The 19,217-nt window shown below is 52.2% G+C and overlaps 10 protein-coding genes across 10 annotated transcripts; 5 read left to right on the forward strand and 5 right to left on the reverse strand.

Annotated features, from left to right (window-relative positions):
* The first annotated feature begins 519 nt into the window (after positions 1–519).
* Positions 520–1,760, forward strand: CONPUDRAFT_106476 (2-phosphoglycolate phosphatase). Its single transcript, XM_007771940.1, has 6 exons — positions 520–680; positions 730–821; positions 883–1,029; positions 1,083–1,390; positions 1,442–1,545; positions 1,602–1,760. Exons 1-6 carry the CDS (start codon positions 533–535, stop codon positions 1,703–1,705), a joined length of 903 nt encoding a protein of 300 aa, XP_007770130.1. The 5' UTR covers positions 520–532; the 3' UTR covers positions 1,706–1,760.
* Positions 1,761–1,865: 105 nt separating this feature from the next.
* On the reverse strand, positions 1,866–3,170 carry CONPUDRAFT_144940 (uncharacterized protein). Its single transcript, XM_007771941.1, has 5 exons — positions 2,652–3,170; positions 2,515–2,600; positions 2,308–2,457; positions 2,148–2,256; positions 1,866–2,100 (listed from the first exon to the last, which is right to left on the reverse strand). The coding sequence occupies exons 1-5, from the start codon at positions 3,066–3,068 to the stop codon at positions 1,963–1,965; spliced, it is 900 nt and encodes a 299-aa protein (XP_007770131.1). The 5' UTR covers positions 3,069–3,170; the 3' UTR covers positions 1,866–1,962.
* Positions 3,171–3,740: 570 nt separating this feature from the next.
* On the forward strand, positions 3,741–4,717 carry CONPUDRAFT_166489 (60s ribosomal protein l34-b). The gene is made up of 3 exons (XM_007771942.1): positions 3,741–4,086; positions 4,151–4,254; positions 4,306–4,717. Exons 1-3 carry the CDS (start codon positions 3,928–3,930, stop codon positions 4,385–4,387), a joined length of 345 nt encoding a protein of 114 aa, XP_007770132.1. The 5' UTR covers positions 3,741–3,927; the 3' UTR covers positions 4,388–4,717.
* A 17-nt stretch (positions 4,718–4,734) lies between these two features.
* Positions 4,735–6,187, reverse strand: CONPUDRAFT_83081 (uncharacterized protein). The gene is made up of 8 exons (XM_007771943.1): positions 5,993–6,187; positions 5,820–5,927; positions 5,717–5,750; positions 5,662–5,665; positions 5,568–5,601; positions 5,317–5,513; positions 5,176–5,260; positions 4,735–5,103 (listed from the first exon to the last, which is right to left on the reverse strand). Exons 1-8 carry the CDS (start codon positions 6,081–6,083, stop codon positions 4,868–4,870), a joined length of 789 nt encoding a protein of 262 aa, XP_007770133.1. The 5' UTR covers positions 6,084–6,187; the 3' UTR covers positions 4,735–4,867.
* A 658-nt stretch (positions 6,188–6,845) lies between these two features.
* CONPUDRAFT_83082 (uncharacterized protein) lies at positions 6,846–7,479 on the forward strand. The gene is made up of 3 exons (XM_007771944.1): positions 6,846–7,191; positions 7,254–7,338; positions 7,396–7,479. The coding sequence occupies exon 1, from the start codon at positions 6,905–6,907 to the stop codon at positions 7,079–7,081; it is 177 nt and encodes a 58-aa protein (XP_007770134.1). The 5' UTR covers positions 6,846–6,904; the 3' UTR covers positions 7,082–7,191; positions 7,254–7,338; positions 7,396–7,479.
* Positions 7,480–8,892: 1,413 nt separating this feature from the next.
* On the reverse strand, positions 8,893–10,360 carry CONPUDRAFT_166492 (uncharacterized protein; the record flags this gene model as incomplete). Its single annotated transcript, XM_007771945.1, has 8 exons — positions 8,893–9,504; positions 9,561–9,623; positions 9,673–9,727; positions 9,781–9,837; positions 9,889–9,993; positions 10,050–10,147; positions 10,198–10,234; positions 10,346–10,360. The coding sequence occupies 8 exons, from the start codon at positions 10,358–10,360 to the stop codon at positions 9,113–9,115; spliced, it is 822 nt and encodes a 273-aa protein (XP_007770135.1). The 3' UTR covers positions 8,893–9,112.
* A 1,391-nt stretch (positions 10,361–11,751) lies between these two features.
* Positions 11,752–12,751, forward strand: CONPUDRAFT_58351 (uncharacterized protein; the record flags this gene model as incomplete). Its single annotated transcript, XM_007771557.1, has 4 exons — positions 11,752–12,095; positions 12,149–12,200; positions 12,250–12,365; positions 12,427–12,751. The coding sequence occupies 4 exons, from the start codon at positions 11,752–11,754 to the stop codon at positions 12,749–12,751; spliced, it is 837 nt and encodes a 278-aa protein (XP_007769747.1).
* Positions 12,752–13,909: 1,158 nt separating this feature from the next.
* On the reverse strand, positions 13,910–15,856 carry CONPUDRAFT_144942 (uncharacterized protein; the record flags this gene model as incomplete). Its single annotated transcript, XM_007771946.1, has 6 exons — positions 13,910–14,068; positions 14,131–14,317; positions 14,363–14,955; positions 15,028–15,241; positions 15,300–15,697; positions 15,740–15,856. The coding sequence occupies 6 exons, from the start codon at positions 15,854–15,856 to the stop codon at positions 13,910–13,912; spliced, it is 1,668 nt and encodes a 555-aa protein (XP_007770136.1).
* Positions 15,857–16,751: 895 nt separating this feature from the next.
* On the reverse strand, positions 16,752–18,379 carry CONPUDRAFT_166494 (uncharacterized protein). Its single transcript, XM_007771947.1, has 5 exons — positions 18,093–18,379; positions 17,589–17,600; positions 17,166–17,524; positions 16,987–17,063; positions 16,752–16,923 (listed from the first exon to the last, which is right to left on the reverse strand). The coding sequence occupies exons 1-5, from the start codon at positions 18,227–18,229 to the stop codon at positions 16,891–16,893; spliced, it is 618 nt and encodes a 205-aa protein (XP_007770137.1). The 5' UTR covers positions 18,230–18,379; the 3' UTR covers positions 16,752–16,890.
* A 4-nt stretch (positions 18,380–18,383) lies between these two features.
* Positions 18,384–18,611, forward strand: CONPUDRAFT_26321 (uncharacterized protein; the record flags this gene model as incomplete). Its single annotated transcript, XM_007771511.1, has 1 exon — positions 18,384–18,611. A coding segment is annotated over one exon (228 nt), but the record flags the coding sequence as incomplete, so codon positions are not given.
* Between the last annotated feature and the right edge of the window lie 606 nt (positions 18,612–19,217).

Genomic DNA, 19,217 nt, shown 5'->3' on the forward strand with positions numbered 1-19,217 from the left:
CTTCGGAGCACTCCTGAAGCCCATCTTCGTCAAGTTCTACCGCCCGTTTCTCTTGAGTCGACATTGAAGCGATGGGGTCATCGACGGTCATCAACACCAAGCTGATTTTGTGGATGACAAGTTATAACAATCGTTGTGAGATAAGCGAGCTTTCAGAGCTGAAAAGAGCTTCGGCCGGTCACGAAGCACGACGCCGATGCAAAATTAGCAAGTTTGGCAGGAACTCTAAGTCTCCAAAGTGAAGGAAAGCTCGAAGCCTTGAGCTTGAGATAATTCTTCGATCCATGGCAATAACTAGGCACGAGGACAGCGAGCTGTAGGATGTTCGGATTCTAGTAGAATAGTTTGAGTCAACGCACACCACGACAGGGGGCTAAGAGTGACTCGCAGACTCGGACGCCGGATGCTCGGCCCGAGGATATCGGGGCTGCCGCGGTCGGAGACGGCGAGCAGGTGAAGGCTCCGTTTTGAGTGCTACCGTCTGATTACACGCCGTATCTTTCCTCATCCCAACCATCTCCGGCTCTCCACGATGGCAGCTCGACTTTCCTCTGCTCAGGACTATGAGTCTCTGGTCGACCAATATGACACCTGGATGTTCGACTGCGATGGTGTCCTCTGGCAAGGCTCCAACCCTGTCGATGGCGCGATGGATGTCCTTCAGATCCTCAGACATCGCGGTACGTTCTTTCATGTACACTTTCAGATATGATATCAATCGGAGGGTAGGAAAACGCGTCATATTCGTCACGAACAACGCCAGTCAGTCGCGTAAGAGCTATAAGAAGAAGTTCGACAAGCTCGGATTGGAGGTCCATGTAGTACGTTCATGCCTCTGTAGCTGAGAGCTGTCACGAACTGAGAACAAGCATTATGATATAGGATGAGATCTACGGCTCCGCGTATGCTTCTGCCGTGTACATATCAACGGTCATGAAGCTTCCGAAGGACAAAAAGGTCTTTGTCATCGGCATGTCCGGAATCGAGGAAGAGCTCACGGAAGAGGGTGTATCGTACATTGGAGGCACCGTAAGCTTCCATATTTTCCCTTTCCATCTCGCGATTCACCTCAGCAAGCATAGGACCCCGCAGATAATACTCTTGAGCCCTTCTCGCTCTCCAACTTTACGCTAGACACCTCTGTGGGCGCCGTCCTCTGCGGCCTTGATACGTCGATCAACTACACAAAGCTCTCCAAAGCATACCAGTACCTCACACGGAACCCCGTGTGCGAGTTCCTGGCGACCAACACTGATAGCACGTATCCTGCCGCTGGCGGCACGCTCATCGGCGCGGGATCCATCAGTGCACCGCTCGCTTTTGCTGTGGGCAAGGAGCCATTATGCATTGGCAAGCCAGCGAAGACGATGCTGGATTGCATCCAGGCAAAGTAGGTGTCAGTAGCTCATTTACGAAGAAGTGGTGCCGACTTTGCTTGCAGGGTACACTTCGATCCCAAGAAGACGATCATGGTTGGCGACCGCTTGAACACCGACATCCTTTTTGGCCAGCAAGGAGGCCTCGCGACGTTGCTGGTGCTGACAGGTATGCATATCAATTTGTTCTTGTCGAGGGGAGATTTGAACTTGCGTCCGCTGCAGGCATAACCAAGGAGATTGAGATTACAGGACCCAGCCCGTCGCCCATAGTCCCTGACTACGTGACAGCCTCAATCGGGGACCTGCGGGCTGTTGGCAAGCAGTAAATTTAGATATATTGATTCTCTTCGGGTGTATCAGTTAGACGTGTGGAATACCTAGACATGTAACACATTGAGGGGGCCATCCAACCTCCCCTGATGAACAAACTTTGTTGTCAAATAACAAGGAAAACCGAAGAATGTTAATGAGCACTTGTTGGGTGAAGGTAGGGCAAGGCTCCTCGGAGCATGAAACGCATAGAATATCATATCTTTCTCTAATGTAGGATTATACACGCTTGTACTGTTGTGCTGCTTACTCCTTATTTCGTCTTCTGCCGCATTTGCTCTGACCTGATTTGCTCCTCTGCCAGCCAGTAAACACCGGTGGTAACGAGAGCACCCAGCGAGCCTAAGATGTATCCAATGATGGCACCGAAGAGCGGAGGAAGCGGCCATGCCTAGATGACGTGGGCAAAGGAGCGCTAAGATAAAAGGATATTCATACCTGCCAGGGACGGTCCCAATCCAACGCTAGGGGGATGACACCAAACCAGCACCCGACAAGGGTTCCAATGGAGGGGTAGACCATGGCGCGTTCAATAGCGTTACGAGGGCTGTGGGATGGGTCAATCTTGGTCGGTTTGAGAATTAGTAAGGAGACTCACGAAAACTCGACGAAGAGGCGCGTCCAGTTGAACCATTTTATCCATGACGCAGTGTCGTTCCCCATGGTAAGGCGACCCAACGAGTATGCTGGCGCGAATACCGTCAAGAACGCCAGTATGAGCGACAAGAGGTAGGTGTGTGGATGGTGGCTACGGGGAACTTTGTTGTCAGACCGGAGCACAAATGTAATGAGGACCACAACGCACCTCAAGACTGGTGCTCCGAACAGTATAACGATGGCATGATACACAACAGATACCGTCAGAGTAAACACGGATGCCTTTCCATAGTCCTGTAGGATAATGAGAGGTGAAGCATTGGAAGAGGTCCCAAGGAAACGCACCGCAAACTTGGCTTTGCTAATCTCGCTCTGCTCGATCTTCTTCTCCGCATACGTCCCCCTAGAAGCCTGTTCGAAGTACCACATCCGTATCCATCCCGCCCACCAGCTTTGCAGGACAAAGACCCCGCCAGCAATCCATACGAGAGACAGCACGGGGCTGTACGCGAGTGTCTCAACGAGTGGGTGAGCCGGGCGATCCGTGACGCGGGCGGGGATGTCAATGAAGAACGAGGTGGTCTGCGGGAGGAACAGAGCGGAAAACGCGAGCAGGGATGTGTGTACGCCGACGAGGGAGGTGTACCGCGCGAACGGGAAGGGCTCGGGCGCGTACTCGCGCTCGGAGGGGTCCACGTCGGCCTTGGTGTAGACGCCTGGGATAGTGCTGCGGGCTGCGGGTTTTTGTTTGCGTGGCGCCATGGTAAAGGGTAGGGACGGGAAGGATTAGGCCCTAATTGACATGTACGAAGGAGTGAAGGTCAGGACGGGTCGACTGAACCTCGGGGAGTCGATGCGGACGGTTCGGAGTGGTGGTCGTGGCCGTGAAGGTGTTAGAGGGGTGACTGGCGACGACACTGCCGCATCGTGCCTTCTGGGGATGAAGTGATCACCACACATTCATGCTCAACATGAGCATTGTACACATGTACATGGAGATCAAGAGTCGTATACAGCCTCTCGCTGAATTCGACCACTGCCGGTGACCTCATTTCGAGTCCAAAAATGGGAGGTCTCAGCATGGACAGAATCATCACCAGCAATTTATGAGAGAGCACAAAAACATGGATTTTTGGGCATGGCCAAATCTTTCTGAAAATCGTATGATACCGTATGATAATGCAATCGTGTCGTGCTGGTAGGTGCTGGTGCTGTCGTTCCTCCTTGGTGCCTTCAAGGGGTTGAGAAGCGCGTGGAGGACTGTCGGGATTTGCCGAAGAGCTGCATAGTTGATTCAGCCACACATTCCCCCCATATTGAGTTGACCACATCGGCAACGGCCTCAGCGACCTCAAGGCTTCAAGGTGAGGGCGTCCTTATGCTAGGACGCTAAACGCATACTGACCGCTCACGTACTCACAAGTATCAATCTCTGTGAGTACCGTTTCTTGGATTGGAACGAAGAATCCGTCGAAAAATCGGGCGAGGGTTGGAAAATCGGAAAATTAGGAATGTCATGACGGAAGAGGATCGAAGGATGGGAGGAGGCGGATTCTCGCGCATTTCTTGGGAGTGAGTATGCTTGCTCAAATGCTGACCTTTTTGCCCCTGTAGATCAGCAATGGCTCAACGCGTCACTCTCCGCAAGCGCAACCCCTACAACACCACCTCTAACCGCCGCCGCGTTGTGAAGACGCCCGGTGGCAAGCTCGTCTACCACCACATCAAAAAGCTCGTCTCGCAGCCCAAGTGCGGCGACTGTGGTGTCGGTCTCCCTGGTGTACGTAGTGTAATCTCGTGATGTCGGAGGTCTGTTTGGCTGATTGACTATTGGTGATATCTAGGTCCCTACTCTTCGCCCCCGTGAATACGCCAATGTCTCTAAGCGGATAAAGACCGTTCGCCGCGCATACGGTGGGTCGCGGTGCGGTGACTGCGTGAAGTCGCGGTACGTCTCTTTCGCTTTATATCTCCCGTTCCCCTCTAAGCGGCACCATAGCATCCTCCGGGCATTCCTCGTCGAGGAGGCCAAGATCGTGAAGCGCGTCATCAAGAGCCAGCAGAAGGGTGGCCGCAAGTAAATTTTACTTGCGTCGTCAGGTTATCGCTGTCCATCTCTTTTTATGGCTTTCGGCATGCACCATATCATCATCCTCTATGCAATTATTGCATTCATGTACCACGGCCAGACAAAATGACAGACCTAACGGGTCCATATATGCGATTCACGCAGTTTGAGAGCAATGACAGAATAAAAGAGGATGTTCCTGCTGCTGTCATCATAACGTTCATCGCTCGTCTAATTTCAGACGTTAGGTGCGAGTTTACGCGTGGCAACCTCTTGTAAAGTCGCCCGAAACTTTACCTACAATGCTTTCGAGTGCGGTCTCCCTCTTAGACGATAAATAAGCAGACTAACATATAATAAAAGTATTATTACAACGTTCAGGATTGGACAATGTAATAAGGAAGAAATACTGGAGAAAGGGAAGATGACAACTGAAGGTGGCTGACGTTCTCGAAGATGGGAGGGAAGAAAGACCAGGTCACCAATGCCACACTCACGCAGCCTCGTAGGCAGGCGGAGGACCAGTGGATGAAGAGGTGCTGGGTACGAACTCATCCTCGAATTCCTCGTCCTGGTCCCCCATTGCTTGGTGCTTCATGCACCCTGGAGTGTCAATCAGAGACTCATATTGTCCCTGTTCCGCGAGGCCGACATCCTTGGAGCGTTCGCTCGGGTGAAGAAGTTGGAGCCGGTATTCAAACGCGAATTTGATGGACATGCAGCAAAAGACTGAAGCATTGATAGTATTCAGACGAGTGCATGGTTTGAAGAGAAAGGTAGACAAGCAGCGAGGTAACTCACATGCCTGAAGGATGAGTAGCCAAGATTGTGTCGCAATCGACCATCCGTATTGCCCGAAACAACTGAATTTACTGTGGGGGCAGGTCTACGGGACGTCTTATTAGCGCGTGCGCTGTGACGAGCAAACGCACTAGTATATACATCACCGATCACCCAGACGATGAACAGCCGCAAAGTGCAGACAGCGACCGCGGTACCCTTGACGAAGACGGACGCCTTCGTGTACAGGCTCATATGGTCAAGGCGCCTCTGCAGGGCGGCTTTGGCGCCAAAGAGCTCGAGAAGGCAGGCGGGGGTGAATGAAGCGATTGACAGAACTGCGAATGCCCCGTCCAGAACTGGATGCTGGCGTCAGCCCGTACAGGGGTGCAAGAAAGGGCAATGTGACGTACTGTCAGAAGGGAAAGGCTCCTTCAGCCATGAGACCTGCAAGCCCGTGCGTTGAGGTTGAGTTAGCGGTCCAAAGTAGTGGTAATCAGCACGTACGCTCCTGAGTGGTGAGTGAGACCTAATGACAAGGCGTTCAGGAAGATTGACTCACCGGATGAAGGACAAGATCGAGAGAGCCCCCGCGACTGAAACGAGCGTTAGCATTAGTACATCCATGATTCTGCACATGCCGACCCGCCCCTCAGTACACTCACAAACAATCGTAGGCATGCGGTAGTCCACCTTTTCCTGAGAAGGATCCTGGGCCGTTGTGCTGTGGGGGCTGGCCTCGTGTAGCTGAAGCATTGATCCCTCTGCCCCTACTACCATTGTAAACCGTACCATGGTAAGTCGGGAAGCGTTCACGCCCAAGCTGCCACGCACGCACCTCTCGATCCTGCTCGAGGCTGCATCTTGCGAGCGTGCTTGTGAGGCGAGAGCTTCCAGAAAGAGGATGGACGCCGTCTGTTGAAGCGCATTCTGCTCAATATGCGTTTAAGCCTGCGGCAGGAAGGGGCGAAGAAGAAGCTGTATACTAGCTGTATGCTGTGTAGTGGGGCCACCCAAGGCTTTCAAGCAGACCAGAATACAACCGTCGCCCTCGAAATCCAAGAAACTAGTCAAACCCACAGGTTATTAGTGGCGGTACCAGGTTGTACCACGGAATCATCCTTAAGGAGATCAGTGAACGCACTGCCCGGGTTGGGGTTGATAGGCATCCATCGCCTCGGGTGGGGCAACGGTGACAAGCCTGCCAGATTAGTATCTGGGATGACCATGAAGACGGTAGGTCCGGTCCGGTCTTTAGTACAGCATCGGAGAGATTCCGACGTACTGGAACTTGTTGAGGTGCTGAAGACTCTGGACTTAGAGGGAGTCTCGTCACAGTACTTAGAGACTTACGCTGTTCTGACACGCGACTCGCGAACACCCTCGGTTCCTATTATGATAGTCCATCAGGGCCCCTGTTCGCCCCACAATGATATGTCTGGTATGAGCCACGCCCCCGCCCCATCTTAGTGAGTACTACCACTCAACCTATCTCTCACCTCACCATCAGTATCACCTTAAAACGTGAACTGAGTCTCGTTTCTGGCGCGTGTACTGTCACTCTGGGCTTTGCATGTAATCCACCTGTGCGAGCTCCATGGTGGCCCTCTTCAGCTTCGACTTCGCCAATCTAAGCAAAACTATCATACTTGGAGAGTATTATTACAGATTATGGGGTACGAATGTTGTGTGTGGAGAAAGGAAGGGACGACGGCGAAAGTAATTCGCAAGGCGATCCACGTACTCGTAGATGAAAGGAAAGAAGGACCGGACACACGACGCTCACGCTGCCTCATATGCAGGTGGAGAGCGCGTGGATGAAGATAGGCTAGCTAGGGGCTCAGCGCTCATCCTCAAAGTCTTCGTCCTGGTCACCAAGCACGATGTGTTTGGTGCGTCCCGGAATTGGCGGACCTTGCTCGTCTAAAGGCACATACTGACCCCGTTCCACGAGGCCAATATCCTTCGGACGTTCGCTAGGGTGAACTAGTTGGCAGCGGTATGAAATGGCAAATTTTGTCGATAGAAAGCAAAGGACTACGAGATTATGGGGTGTGTGAACAGCTGACAGGGAGGTAAACGGGCAGACGTGAACTCACGAGCCTGAACGACGAGTGCAAGCGATTGTATCGCAATCGAACCTGTATAGTCCCCAAAACATCTTACCTCTCTCGGTGGGCAGGTCTACAGAACACCTCATTAGCGCATGCATCGAAATGACCGGACGAAATGGACGCATACATCGCCGATGATCCAAACGACTAGTAGCCGTACAGCGCTGACGACAACAACGATGCCCTTGACGAAGATGGATGACTTCGTGTACAAGCTCATGTGATCGAGGCGCCTCTGCAGGGCGGCTTTGGCCCCAAAGAGCTCGAGGAGGCAAGCAGGGATGAGGGATGCGACTGCGAGTACTGCAAATATCCGTTCCCGCGCTATGTGCGGGCATGAGCTTGTACAGTGTGATGTAATGAGGGGCGGCACGTACCGTCAGAAGGAAGGGGCTCCTTTATCCATGAGATCTACAATGCCATGTTCAGACCCCAGTGGATTCGGAGTTCGAGACTAATGTTAACATGCACGTACAGTCCTAAGGGGCGAATGAGCAAAACGATGAGGATGGGCAGAGAGAAGAACATACCAGATGAAGAACCAGATTGACAAGGCGCCTGCGACTGCAACGAAAGTCAAAGGTCAACGTTAACTTGAGGCACAGTGATCTCCAGCAGCTAGATGAACCCCAGGTGTACTCACAGACAATAGCGGGCTGACGATAGTCTATCTCTGGTTCCTTGGAAGGACCCTGGGCCGCTGTACTGTCGGGGCCGTCCTCCGGTAACTGAAGTGTCGCCGCTTCCGTTTCCACTGTCGCAGTGTAAGCCACGAAGTAGTTACTCAAGATCGTCCATGCTGAAGCTGCCACTGCACGCACCTCTCGAACCGGCTCGGGGTTGTGTAGGGATGAATCCCGTTCCAAAGTGCATCTTGCAGTGCTCAAGTTCAACGGGCGACGAAGAGTTGTACTTGCTGTAGTCCTGGGGCGCTTGTTCGTGGGTCACGGACCAGAAGATGATGGATCCTTGCAGCGCGGTTTGTATGGGGTGCACTTATGTAGCTTCCGTTGAAAGGCAGCGAGCAGAGATAGCGGGGGGCCAACAAAGAATTTATTGTATGGGCGCTGCGGCGGAAATGCCCCCATTAGCACTCGAACATCAAGTTCAAGGTTTAATACAACATGTTGTCGTCCCTGAGGATATGATCAATAGATGCAACCGCCAGTGGCTATGGGGCACAGTGGCGTTGACAGGCACGACTCACGATGATAAGCCCGCTGAATCAGAGTAAACTGAGGTAGGGTTGAGCCGGGCGTTGCATAGTTCAGCATCCGAGGAAAGAAGCCTAAAACTTGTCCTATTAGACACATTGTAACCGGTTGTGGACCTAGGATGTTAGTGATCCAGGAGAAAATCGCCGTGGCAAAGACACAAGCTGCGTTTCGGCTTGCGACCTCATAAACAGCCTCCGATCCATCACCCCTGTTAGCACTGAGATGATGCATCTGTGTCAGCATGTAATACTGGGCAATGGTTGATATTTGCCTGTGTTCACAGCCTATCATCAAGCTCTATCTCACATACACATCTTTGTTCCTTCAATTGTGCGTTTGAGGTGATGCAGCCAGAGTCAGGTGTGCGAAATGAACTTGACATATGTATTGCCCATCAAGACGTCTGAGAACCGCATAATCCCAGAATCCTTTCGTTATGCGTATATACTCGCATCATGACATTTAGGGAAGGGGAGATAGGATTATCAGTGCACTGGTACGAGGCTACAGGGGGTACGTGAGGTGATCGTGCATGAGATCGTACAAGAAAAACAAGAAAGCTAACACCTGTCCATTACTACCAAAGCGAAACAAACAGACTTCAGGCCGTAGCAACCCCGCTTGCGTTTACCGCGCCGAGTGCAGAGGGAACCCTGACGATGTCACGTCCCTCTCTTCCGACGGGTCTACCCAATGCGTCGGCCTGGGTACGCTCGGCCCGTCAAAGTCAGCGAACGGGTCATCGCCCTTCTTGTCGTCCTGATGCATGTAGTCGCCACCTGCCAGATCGTATCCGGGAGGCTTGCTGTCCGCATCGACGTGGGGCGGAGGTCCTGGCGGTGGAGCGTACGAAGGCTGGTACGGCATCTCAGGGCCGTTGTACGGGGGCGAGTAGTACGTGGGGTACGCGTCCGCGCGAGCCTGGCTTGAGGGTGCTCTGAACGAGTTCGCGGGGCTCTGTGGGTCACGTAGCTGGCGCCAGTATGCGAATGCAAGGGCAGTGAAAAGTATGCCAACAACTTGAAGTCATGGCAGATCAATTAATGCCGTTTGTGGGAAAGCATAACGGACGTACCTATTTCGGCTAGAAGGGTAATGATCTCTGCCCAGGAGTCCCTAGTCCACTGGCTGTTACAGACTAGAACGTAATTCAGCGCTGTTCCCGGGTCTGGGTACACTCAACTCACAATCTTGAGGATTGTCGCCGCTGTAATCGTATGATTGTCCCCAGATGCCGAACACCTGTGGATACGAGTTAGACCATGAACCAAGGGCCAGGACTTGGTTCAACTTACCGTTGTGTCAGAGTCGCCAGCCGAGACAACTTGTACGCATTCTTCTATAATATCTCCCTGAACTCACTTGTTAATATATATTGAGATGCTACAGGAACGTTTACATACTTTGAATGTCCAGTGCGTTATAGTTCGCATGAAGCCGACCGCGACAACCGCCACTGCCGACAAACTTGAGCCTAGCGCATAGAAACGTATGAGGCGAACGTTTTGCTATAATTAGACCTGGATGAGAACGTTACTGATCGCAAATGGGGCATCAGACACACCATGATGGAACCGGCGAGACCAAGCGCCTCGATAGCGCATGCAAAAGTGAATATGGAGCCTTGCACAATGGCGAGAGGCGCCAGCTTGGGTAGGTTATCTGCGAGGCCATGAGATCATGCTCTTCTGCCAGGTCCGAGTATGACTTACTATTATCATCCCACTTGAGCTCCTTGAACGCCGATACCTATAGGGGTAATTTAGGACACGGACATGTGTAGCGCTGAGATACACGTACAGCCCTGTATCACGAGATCGATTAGCATAGCGACGTTGCTGTACTCTGAAAGACACTCACCAGACCAGAGACCATAGCCCAGAGAACAAAGCACCTAGATGAACGACATTGAGTGTATCCAACACGTTGGGTGTCCAGGGTACCCACAGCAGATGACGACTGATCGCAAGTTTCGGCGATAGACTCTATTCACGAAGGTGTATGGGGGTGGAGCAGCTAGTCGGATATCAGAACTGATAACAGAAGAATCTGAGTGTTCACTGCACTCGCCTGCAGATGGGTTTGACAAGAGACGGTCTCAGTCTGACGTCAGCGCCGAGGTGATGGAAATACGCACCTCCAGGTGGACTTCGTCTTGAGTCCATGATTCGTTGAGCGTGTTCGATTCGATTTCGGATTAGAGTGATATACAGCAAAGAGAATCGTCGATGGAGAAGTGGTGGTTAATTGCCAAGGGGAGGTACACGCCGCAGCTACTCTCAAGAGCACTAGCACTGCCGCAGCCGAGGAGCTGTGACGTTCCCACGGCTCGCAGCTCGTCGAGTGCGACGCGTTGCCTTTTGCACTCCCTTTGCTATGCATGGCTGGATTGCTGTCTTCTAGACTATTGTCTTCAATGCCAGCCACCAGGTATCTCCGCAGGTGTTGTTTGAACAGTACGACGTTTTGCTTGCGAACAGGAGAACGAAGACGGAGATTGGTGGTCTAGCCAGTCCTATCGCCCGTGTGCAGGTAAGCACGGCGTTCACTTTTACGCCTATCTTTTGTACATTCTTTCTGACGCGTTGAAATAGAGCTCTGCCTGAACCTGACTTCTTAAAGAGTGACCACATCGCTGAATGAATCACCTGCATGGGCAATCATCGCATTCATGAAAGTTAACGTTATGCGCCGGGCTTGACGGAAGTTTGCTGAAGTTAAGCGCTCCGCGGAAGTCATATGACAACTGGCACCTAGCAGCAAGAGACAAAATGACGTCCAGCACCAGCAGCCCCGTCAATTCGGCTCTCGCAATCAGTCGCTGTGCAGACTGTGCTCAGCCCGCTTGACATCTCCTGACATCAGACGTTGAAATCCTTGTCCCAGTTGGTCGTGACGCAAGACGGGATCAAATGTGCATTATCCGTGCCTGATGGTGTGCTCGCAGAAGGCTATCGAATTCGACAAACAAGGCATTCGGACCACGATGACTCGGTCGAAATGCCCACGAAAGGCGCTGGGAAGGAGCACCATGAATCAGCTCTCAGTTGCTTACAAAGCACATGTTGTCCACAGTCATTCGCCTTCGCGCTCGGCTTTACGCGTCTGAATCTACCCCTATCTCATCGCTGCTCGGGAAATGACAAAGCAACATATGCTTAGTTCTCAGAGCTTTGGAAGCCTATAAAGTCAGGGTAAGTTGTGTTCCTGCTTTCATTCTCCTCACAGATCTCGCCCTCCCCACACCCCATACACTCATCAGCATCATGGCCATTGAAACCCTTTCCCCTCGCGACGTCCACGCCACTCTGAACTACTATGCTCCCAAGGACGCCGAAGGCCCATACCACTACGTTTCAGATCCCCCCGAAGGTGTCCCCAAGACCAACGTCACAACTGAGCCGCACGAGGCGGTCATCCACAATGTCCGCGGCAAGGAAGACACCGTCGGCCTCGATAAGACCGGTTTCCAATATGTCCGCTATCCCAGCAAGGAGAAGCTCTTCAAGGATGAGGAAGCAATCAAGACTGCATACTACAAGGAAGTTGAAGATCTATTGAAGCAGCATGCGGGCGCCAAGAAGGTGTTTATCTTCGACCATACTATCAGGTAAGACTGTTGTCCCTTCAATTGTTGGTTCCAGGTATTCATTGCCCTTGTAGGCGTCCTCCTACGCCCGAGACTCAGAACACGAAGGAATATCGGGGCCCTGTGGTATGTCAACCTGTCTGTTCGTGACATTAGTCTTATTCTCCAACTACAGCAATACGTCCACGTTGACCAAACCACCGAGGCTGCCATCGCCCGTGTCCGTGACCACATGGGAGACGACGCCGAGCGCCTCCTGCAGGGTCGATTCCGCATCATCAACGTCTGGAGGTAAGCCTTGTTTCGACACCGTCCCAGAGCAATCATCGATATTCACCATCCACGCGCGCAGACCAATCGAGAACACCGTTGCGCACAACCCGCTCGCGCTCGCGGACTTCAACTCCGTAGACGTCGACCACGACCTCATTGCCGCGCGCCTGATCTACCCCCACAAGGTCGGTGGCACGTTCACCCTCCAGCACAACCCATCGCACCGGTGGAACTACCTCGCGGACCAGACCGTCAACGAGGTCGCGCTCATCAAGTGCTTCGACTCTGACTTCAGCAGGGCGCGCATGACTCCTCACACAGCCTTCCAGGACTTGACCAGTCCAGCAGATGCGCCTCAGAGGCAATCAATCGAAATCAGGGCCCTGGTTTTCGATCTCGAGTAGACATGATTTTGGTTAGTCGGATTAATGCCAAATTGTACCCTAGACCTATAAGAATGTAGCTCGTCATTTCGGTAATGTTAATTGGATTACTGTAGCTACACGACCTTAAGTTCGTCACGCATCACGCTTGGCTGGTCTTGCGAACTTAGGACAGTGTTTGTCACTCATCACAAGGGTTTTTGGACCTCAATATGTGACAAAAAAAGTAGAACGGCTATGGGTCTGTTATCTAAGTGTGTTTCAAACATTTAACTGGTGTTTAGTAAACCTCTAATAGCTACGAAGAAACCCGAATGCGTCCACAATGACCATACTCATGCTGCGGGAGTAAAATATCGAGCCCTCCCTGAAGATACTAAGGTACATTGAGTTTAAGTCGTTTAAAGTTGGGTATTAAGGAGGCACGTTAACGAGTGTACGGTTATGGCACCATGGTTAGAGTGCTGTAAAGACACTTACTGGGCATATGAGAATCCAGTGCTTATGACCAACAGGCGACAGTCTTCCATGGCAATAGAGTTCACGTTCTTGAAGCTGTAGAATGTCATGATTTGGCTGCTACTCGTCACTGGGACGACAATATTATCACGGCTCTGTGGGCTACTAACTTAAAAATTGTAGATTCCACCGCTTCAGTCAAGCTCGAGCCCGAAACCTGCGTGGTCGGAAACCTTTTTGGGACGTCACGCAGGGTGGGTGAAAACCCTTAGTTCAAGGTCACGCGTTAGCCAGACATTTGAACTATCGTCTAGGCTGAACTTGATTCTCGTCACATGTCACGCAAATTTCTTTTGAACTTAAGGTCGTGTAGCTACAGTATTACATGTAAGATTGACTATGAAGACACATCTCTGTGATGATACCCGTGGTGGCGAGTTTTCCAAAAGTCCTGAACCGCTGACGCATCCATTCGTACCAAGTACTCCTACAAAGCCGATGACATTGCGAATTCGAAGCTAAGTTGATCTCGGAGACTTCGTAAAACCAAGCGTAGCCTTGATTTTGAGTAATATGACGTTCCTATTATCTGTCTCTTGAAGATCTTCATGATTGTACTATCTAACTCTTCACCGTCACAGTGATCAACTTCGGATGACATGGCACTACAGTGGTGGTGTGGTTGGTTCCTGTTTTTTTACCCCTCTGGCTCTACACTACTCATGCCAACAAGCCTGGAACTATACTACGGGGCACCCTGCGCCAAATAGGCATCATCCCTTCTTCGCGTGTTTCTTTGGAGCAGGCAGATTCTTTCGCTTCTGGGCCTTGCAGCGTCAGAATGCCGAATGTAATTCCTAAACCATCTTCACGCCCATCCTGTCACACCGTTCACGATGAGCATATCGATTTCCGCAGGACGACGCATGAGAGGAACTTACGGAGATAACCACCATCGCCTCCGCACCTAGCAGCACCTTCTCCCACCGCTTTCCATCCGGCAGACGCGGCAGCAAAATGTCTGCACACCTACCATGGACCCCTTCAGGCTCTTCGGCGATCTGATTATGCGTGCATCTCCACTCCCCATTCACCTTTATCACCTCCGGCGGCATGTCCAGGTGGCTGCTGCATTGCGGTGTGTAAGGGTTCATATCTCTGATACAAACGTACTCCCGCGGCTCGAAGCGTCCCCTGCTGATCTGGTAAAGGCAAGCAAAACGCGTGCCGTACGTCGATTCGCATTCCCACTGGCGGCCGAACCCGGTGACCGCGTGCAACTTGTGAGCGCCGCTTGGAACCCCTTCATCCCAACGTACTTCGAGGTGAAGTACCGACGCCGAACGGGCGCGGTCGACATATTCCATGATAGTAGAGAGTGGGATGAGAGTGGTCGTTTCGTTTATACGCCCATTGCGATCTAAATGAATCGTAACAGCAAGGAGCTGAGACTCGGGTTTGAGCAGGAAAGAAGAGATGTCCCCCGCCGCTCGTGAGACTGGGGATTGACTAGGTAGAATGATAGGCCGAACTGATACCATCTCAACATCTTCCTCGTCTTTCGCGAAGAACCTAAACTTGCAGATATGGGGCAACTGGGAATTATCTGCACATTTGTTCAAGACAATCCTGCGTCCAGCGAAAGTACCCGAGGAGAGGTCGCATATGAACAGCTGCGTGACATCAGAGTTGTCGGGGAGGAGGGCAAGGAGCACGAGATCGCCTGGGAGAAATGAGAATGACCACAGTATATGCATATGAAGGTCCTAGAGAAGGACGTATATCAGCCCCCTACTCGGATTCACGCATAGCAATTTTAGCATCAGAAATTCACGTACAAAAATAAGTTCGCCAGACGTCCAATCCCAAATCTTTAAAACTGACGTGGGCTGATGACTTCTGAGCAAGACGCCCAATCGAGACCCATGAACTTGACAGCCATCAATACGGTCGGCCCTAATTTCGTTTTCCTCGTAAACTGAAATGTCCCCATATGCCGCTGGATGACGTGCGCCTGTCGATAACTTGAAAAATATAACCTTCGTCGAAGACCTTGTGATACCTCCGTTCATGAGCGGGCGCACAGCAACGAACGACTGACTGCACTGACCCCTCTTCAGCATTCCCAACGACAACCAGCAGGTCTTGCGCCGGGTCAATGGCAATAGAGTAATCTCTCATGGGATGCCCAACCATCCAAGTCCTCGGTGGAACATGGGCGCTTGCAGACCCTATCTGCCTGCATACGACGCGGCCTGACCTACCGATAGCGAGCACATCCCCGATGAAGGCCCAGCACACCGCATCTCTGCAGTCACCAATGACTTCCGGGTCAGACCAGGAAAAAGCACTCCAGACGCGACGGTGTGCGCGGAGCTTTTCCAGGCGAGATTGGGCACTGGAAGCCTCGCAGTCCGGCAAGGGATCATACATGCATGATTCCTGTAACTCCGTCCAATACTGGAGAAGGACACTGTTCTTGAAGGTGTGCCAGAAGTGCCGGCATGCCTAAAAGAGATCGTCAACAATCTATCAGCCACGGAAACTGACGATGTTGAGGGGGAATCTTACACGTTTGCAATGCACAAGAGACTGAAGTCCAAGTTCGAGAAAAACGAGCACTAGCACTTCCTCAGGGAGACTGAAAATGACGACGGTGTTGCCCATGCTGGGGTCAAGACAGGAGTGCGTTCAGCTTTGACTGTAAATGTACAGATGGCAAGTCGCCGAATGGTTGCGGTAAGCGATTTGGAACCTATCGACTAAATCAAGGAGCGGGTAAGCGACGCATCCAACGACATAAGAACGGACAATTTACCGTGAAACCCTGGTAGTACAAGTAAAGGCAGAACGTCGAGACGGTCGTGGACGTGCTAGCTAAATCTCGACGCCTTATATCTAGCCAGCATTCCATCCTGCTATGGATTCACCGCTTCTCTTCTCCCGAAGGTCTCGATGCCAAACTATGCCAAACTATGACGTCGACATGGATGCGGATCCCTTGCGGATCCCAGCGGGAATGCTTGTGTGGTTTGTTCAGCAGTAGAGCTTTCCGTTGTCCGACTCGGACAATACATGGGCGAACATTGGGTTCGCGTCGTGGTAAAGTCCGAAAGGGCTACTGGCTACCCCACAATCCTCTATTCAGGCCGGGAACAACCTCGTCTCGCCAGGAACGCCATTGACAACAACATGTCCATCACGTTCTGCTCCCATCGATGTCCTCGGTTTCGACCATTAGACGACATCAAGACACGCCACACGGGCTTGCGGTTGCTTGCGGCTGCCATGGCCAAGAGACCAAGATGCCCGTGCCCAGAGAAGTCCTGAGTGCGATGATTAGACACACTAACTTAGAAGTGGAAGCTAAAGCCATTGGAACGAGTCAAGTGCCTTGCCGACTTGCGTCATAGACACGAGGTCAAGTAGTCGCTTGTGCGCGATATTAGCTATGAAGTTAGTCTCGGATAAATGCATCTTGAATCTCAATCACCAAGGTCGAATTCCAGAACCAAGGAATGTCGCTCTGGCAATATGAAGGTTGGCACACATCAAGAAGGTTATGCGAAAGCACGGAGACTGTGATTGCCCATAGCATAACTGGTAGGTGCGCGACGCATAAATGTGACGAAAAGGGAGGAAATACATGGACCAAGTCTGCTATGCCCAATCATCCGAGACACGACGAGAAGACTGCGCTTTTACTCTGCGTCAACGACCGCGGTTTGGAGGCCCTGACAAATAGGTATCCCGGTCAGTCGATGCGTTGATGAGGGATCAGCCGATCCGAGGCTTACCTTGAAGGAGACGACAGGGACGTGGCTGGCGTACGTGAAGAGCTTCTCCTTGGCGTTCTCCTCGTCATTGCGCTTGCCTATCACCCCAAAAAGAACAAGTTAGCCATTCGCCCAGTCGCAGTTCATACACGCGGTGCAACAACCGGCCCAGGAAGTGAAAGATTGAAAGAGAGACGCACGCTCAAGCTTGATTCTTATCCGGTGGGGGACGGTTTTGATGCCCTGCGCCCAGAGAGCCTGGTTGAGCTTGGGGTCGATCCGGACGTCCGAGGTGCCCATGGCCTTCTGGGCGAACGTGACGACCGACTTGACGGCCCAGGGGGCACGCTTCTTGAAGGAGCGGCCGTGCACGAGCTTGTGGAGGTGGACGGTGTACTCGCGGGTGACGACGTCCTGGAGGGCAGAGCGGGTCTTGCCGCCGGTCTGTAGCAAAATAAAAGGGTGCAAAGAAAGGGATGGGGATGATGAGCTATGTGCGCGTTCGTTTGGAGGCGGGTGGATGGGGATGGTGCACCTTTTTCGTGGGTTTCGTGGGGGCCTGAGCGATGGGGGGATTTGTTTAGTGTGCGAGCAGCATGACGAGGAGGTGGGCGAGGACGTACCATGGCTTGAGGCTGTCGGTGTCGGTGAGCTGATATCTACAGGCTGATTTCGTCCCGCACCAGTGTTCGTCACTTTGGCTGTGTTTGGTCCACCACTAACATAAGGTTTCAGCGGCTTCAGCTGGGTTGTACAGTTTTTCGGCAAGCACCGAAACGAAGGGTCCTCGTTTCCTCGTGGCACTTGCCGCGGCCCGCGAAGGGAGACGTTGTTTTCCCGACAAGGCACCTCTGATCATTGACGTTTCCGTTCCTAGTGAGAACACCAAAGACGAGATCGTCACTCCCTTTGTCCCTCGGTTGAATCGATGGGACCCAGCCCCTGCTATCTCTACGTGCCGCACAATATGGAACAAGGGCCAAGCGCATCAAGTTGCCTGGTTTCATTCAAACGTCGTTGAGGTGCCTTCTCATGCTGAGCCATGCACACGCGCACGACAGAGTCCTTTGTTTTCTTACCGGGCTAGAACTTGTATAAAAACTCGCGTCGCGTCGGGGCACACCTACTTGTCACCCGCCCCACTCTCTTCGTTCTTCAGTGGCTGCCCTTTCTTGATCCAGTATCTGCCCTCTTGCTCCGTCTGTCGTTCTTGAAGCTGCTTGAGCTCGGTTCTCACTGTCACTTCGCTCATACCATCTTCCATACCAGCGCTAGCGCTCACATCACATCTTCAACTACCCAGCAACCAACAGCACCTGCTTTACCATGCGCTTCGCCGCCGCTCTCGTCACCCTGTCCGCTTTCATTGCCACTGTACCAGCGGCGATGATATTCCAACGCCAATCCATTCCCAGTAGGTCCTCGTAGCATTCGGATCGACGCATGCGTTCTCATGCTCTAATCTCCCAGCTTGTGCCACAAACTGTCTTGCGAGCGCAGACATGGGCGACTGTCAGGAGGGAGACGACACTTGCCTCTGCAACAACCAGGCCTTCATCAACAGCACCACCTCCTGCATCCAGTCCACATGCACTGGTCAGGACCTTCAGACGGCCGAGTATGACGCCCAGCAGCTCTGCCTCGCTGTTGGTGTCACTCTTACCGCTTCGAGTGCTGCAAGCACTTCTACTTCGTCAGTCTTCATTTTTTCTCGTCTTGATATCGACCGTGGACTGACAGCTTCATAGGAACAGCACAAGTACTGTCAGCAACAACGGTGCCATGTCAAACTCGATCAGCATCTTCGCAGGCGCCGCGGCGATTGCCCTCGGTGCGACGCTTCTGTAAACCGCACCCCTGTTTTCGGCGTCAATAGCGGCCTTCCTCTTTTTCTCGTGTTCGGATTGTCCGCAGCGCACATATATCCACTCCTCCAGCTCCTGGTGCTGGCCGTGGGCGGACATTGTATCCTTATCTCCATAGCATGGATTCTTAGTTTATTCTTGAGTTATTTCGAGCACTTTAATGTCGGTGATATAAGGGACTGCGGATCTGTTTTGTATGTAGCCTAACCACTAGAAATTTGCCAATCTATGTATGTGCATCCATCTGCTTCTCGCCGTTCAGATGTCCGTGCCAGTCGATGACACTTTTTGCTCGCTCCACAACTTATCATAAAGATTGCGACGTGGTGGGCTTGGCATCACGGAGACGATCTGCGCGTTGGTGAGCGCTTCCGATAGCCGACACGA

The sequence above is a fragment of the Coniophora puteana genome, assembly GCF_000271625.1.
Source record: "Coniophora puteana RWD-64-598 SS2 unplaced genomic scaffold CONPUscaffold_8, whole genome shotgun sequence".
Classification (NCBI taxonomy): Eukaryota; Fungi; Basidiomycota; class Agaricomycetes; order Boletales; family Coniophoraceae; genus Coniophora; species Coniophora puteana.

Bases quoted from the DNA above. Each gene is read 5' to 3' on its own strand.
- CONPUDRAFT_106476 (XM_007771940.1), top strand. From the start codon at position 533: ATGGCAGCTCGACTTTCCTCTGCTCAGGACTATGAGTCTCTGGTCGAC. The intron at 822-882 runs GTACGTTCATGC...ATTATGATATAG, and splicing joins TCGGATTGGAGGTCCATGTA to GATGAGATCTACGGCTCCGC. The intron at 1,030-1,082 runs GTAAGCTTCCAT...CAGCAAGCATAG, and splicing joins TATCGTACATTGGAGGCACC to GACCCCGCAGATAATACTCT.
- CONPUDRAFT_144940 (XM_007771941.1), bottom strand. From the start codon at position 3,068: ATGGCGCCACGCAAACAAAAACCCGCAGCCCGCAGCACTATCCCAGGC. The intron at 2,458-2,514 runs GTGCGTTGTGGT...AGTTCCCCGTAG, and splicing joins TTCGGAGCACCAGTCTTGAG to CCACCATCCACACACCTACC. The intron at 2,257-2,307 runs GTGAGTCTCCTT...CCCATCCCACAG, and splicing joins CGCCTCTTCGTCGAGTTTTC to CCCTCGTAACGCTATTGAAC.
- CONPUDRAFT_166489 (XM_007771942.1), top strand. From the start codon at position 3,928: ATGGCTCAACGCGTCACTCTCCGCAAGCGCAACCCCTACAACACCACC. The intron at 4,087-4,150 runs GTACGTAGTGTA...GGTGATATCTAG, and splicing joins GTGGTGTCGGTCTCCCTGGT to GTCCCTACTCTTCGCCCCCG. The intron at 4,255-4,305 runs GTACGTCTCTTT...GCGGCACCATAG, and splicing joins GGTGACTGCGTGAAGTCGCG to CATCCTCCGGGCATTCCTCG.
- CONPUDRAFT_83081 (XM_007771943.1), bottom strand. From the start codon at position 6,083: ATGCGCTTCAACAGACGGCGTCCATCCTCTTTCTGGAAGCTCTCGCCT. The intron at 5,514-5,567 runs GTACGTCACATT...GCCAGCATCCAG, and splicing joins GGAGCCTTTCCCTTCTGACA to TTCTGGACGGGGCATTCGCA. The intron at 5,261-5,316 runs GTATATACTAGT...GACGTCCCGTAG, and splicing joins TCGTCTGGGTGATCGGTGAT to ACCTGCCCCCACAGTAAATT.
- CONPUDRAFT_83082 (XM_007771944.1), top strand. From the start codon at position 6,905: ATGAAAGGAAAGAAGGACCGGACACACGACGCTCACGCTGCCTCATAT.
- CONPUDRAFT_166494 (XM_007771947.1), bottom strand. From the start codon at position 18,229: ATGGAAGATGGTATGAGCGAAGTGACAGTGAGAACCGAGCTCAAGCAG. The intron at 17,064-17,165 runs GTGCGTCTCTCT...TTGGGGTGATAG, and splicing joins GATAAGAATCAAGCTTGAGC to GCAAGCGCAATGACGAGGAG. The intron at 16,924-16,986 runs GTAAGCCTCGGA...CCTATTTGTCAG, and splicing joins TCCCTGTCGTCTCCTTCAAG to GGCCTCCAAACCGCGGTCGT.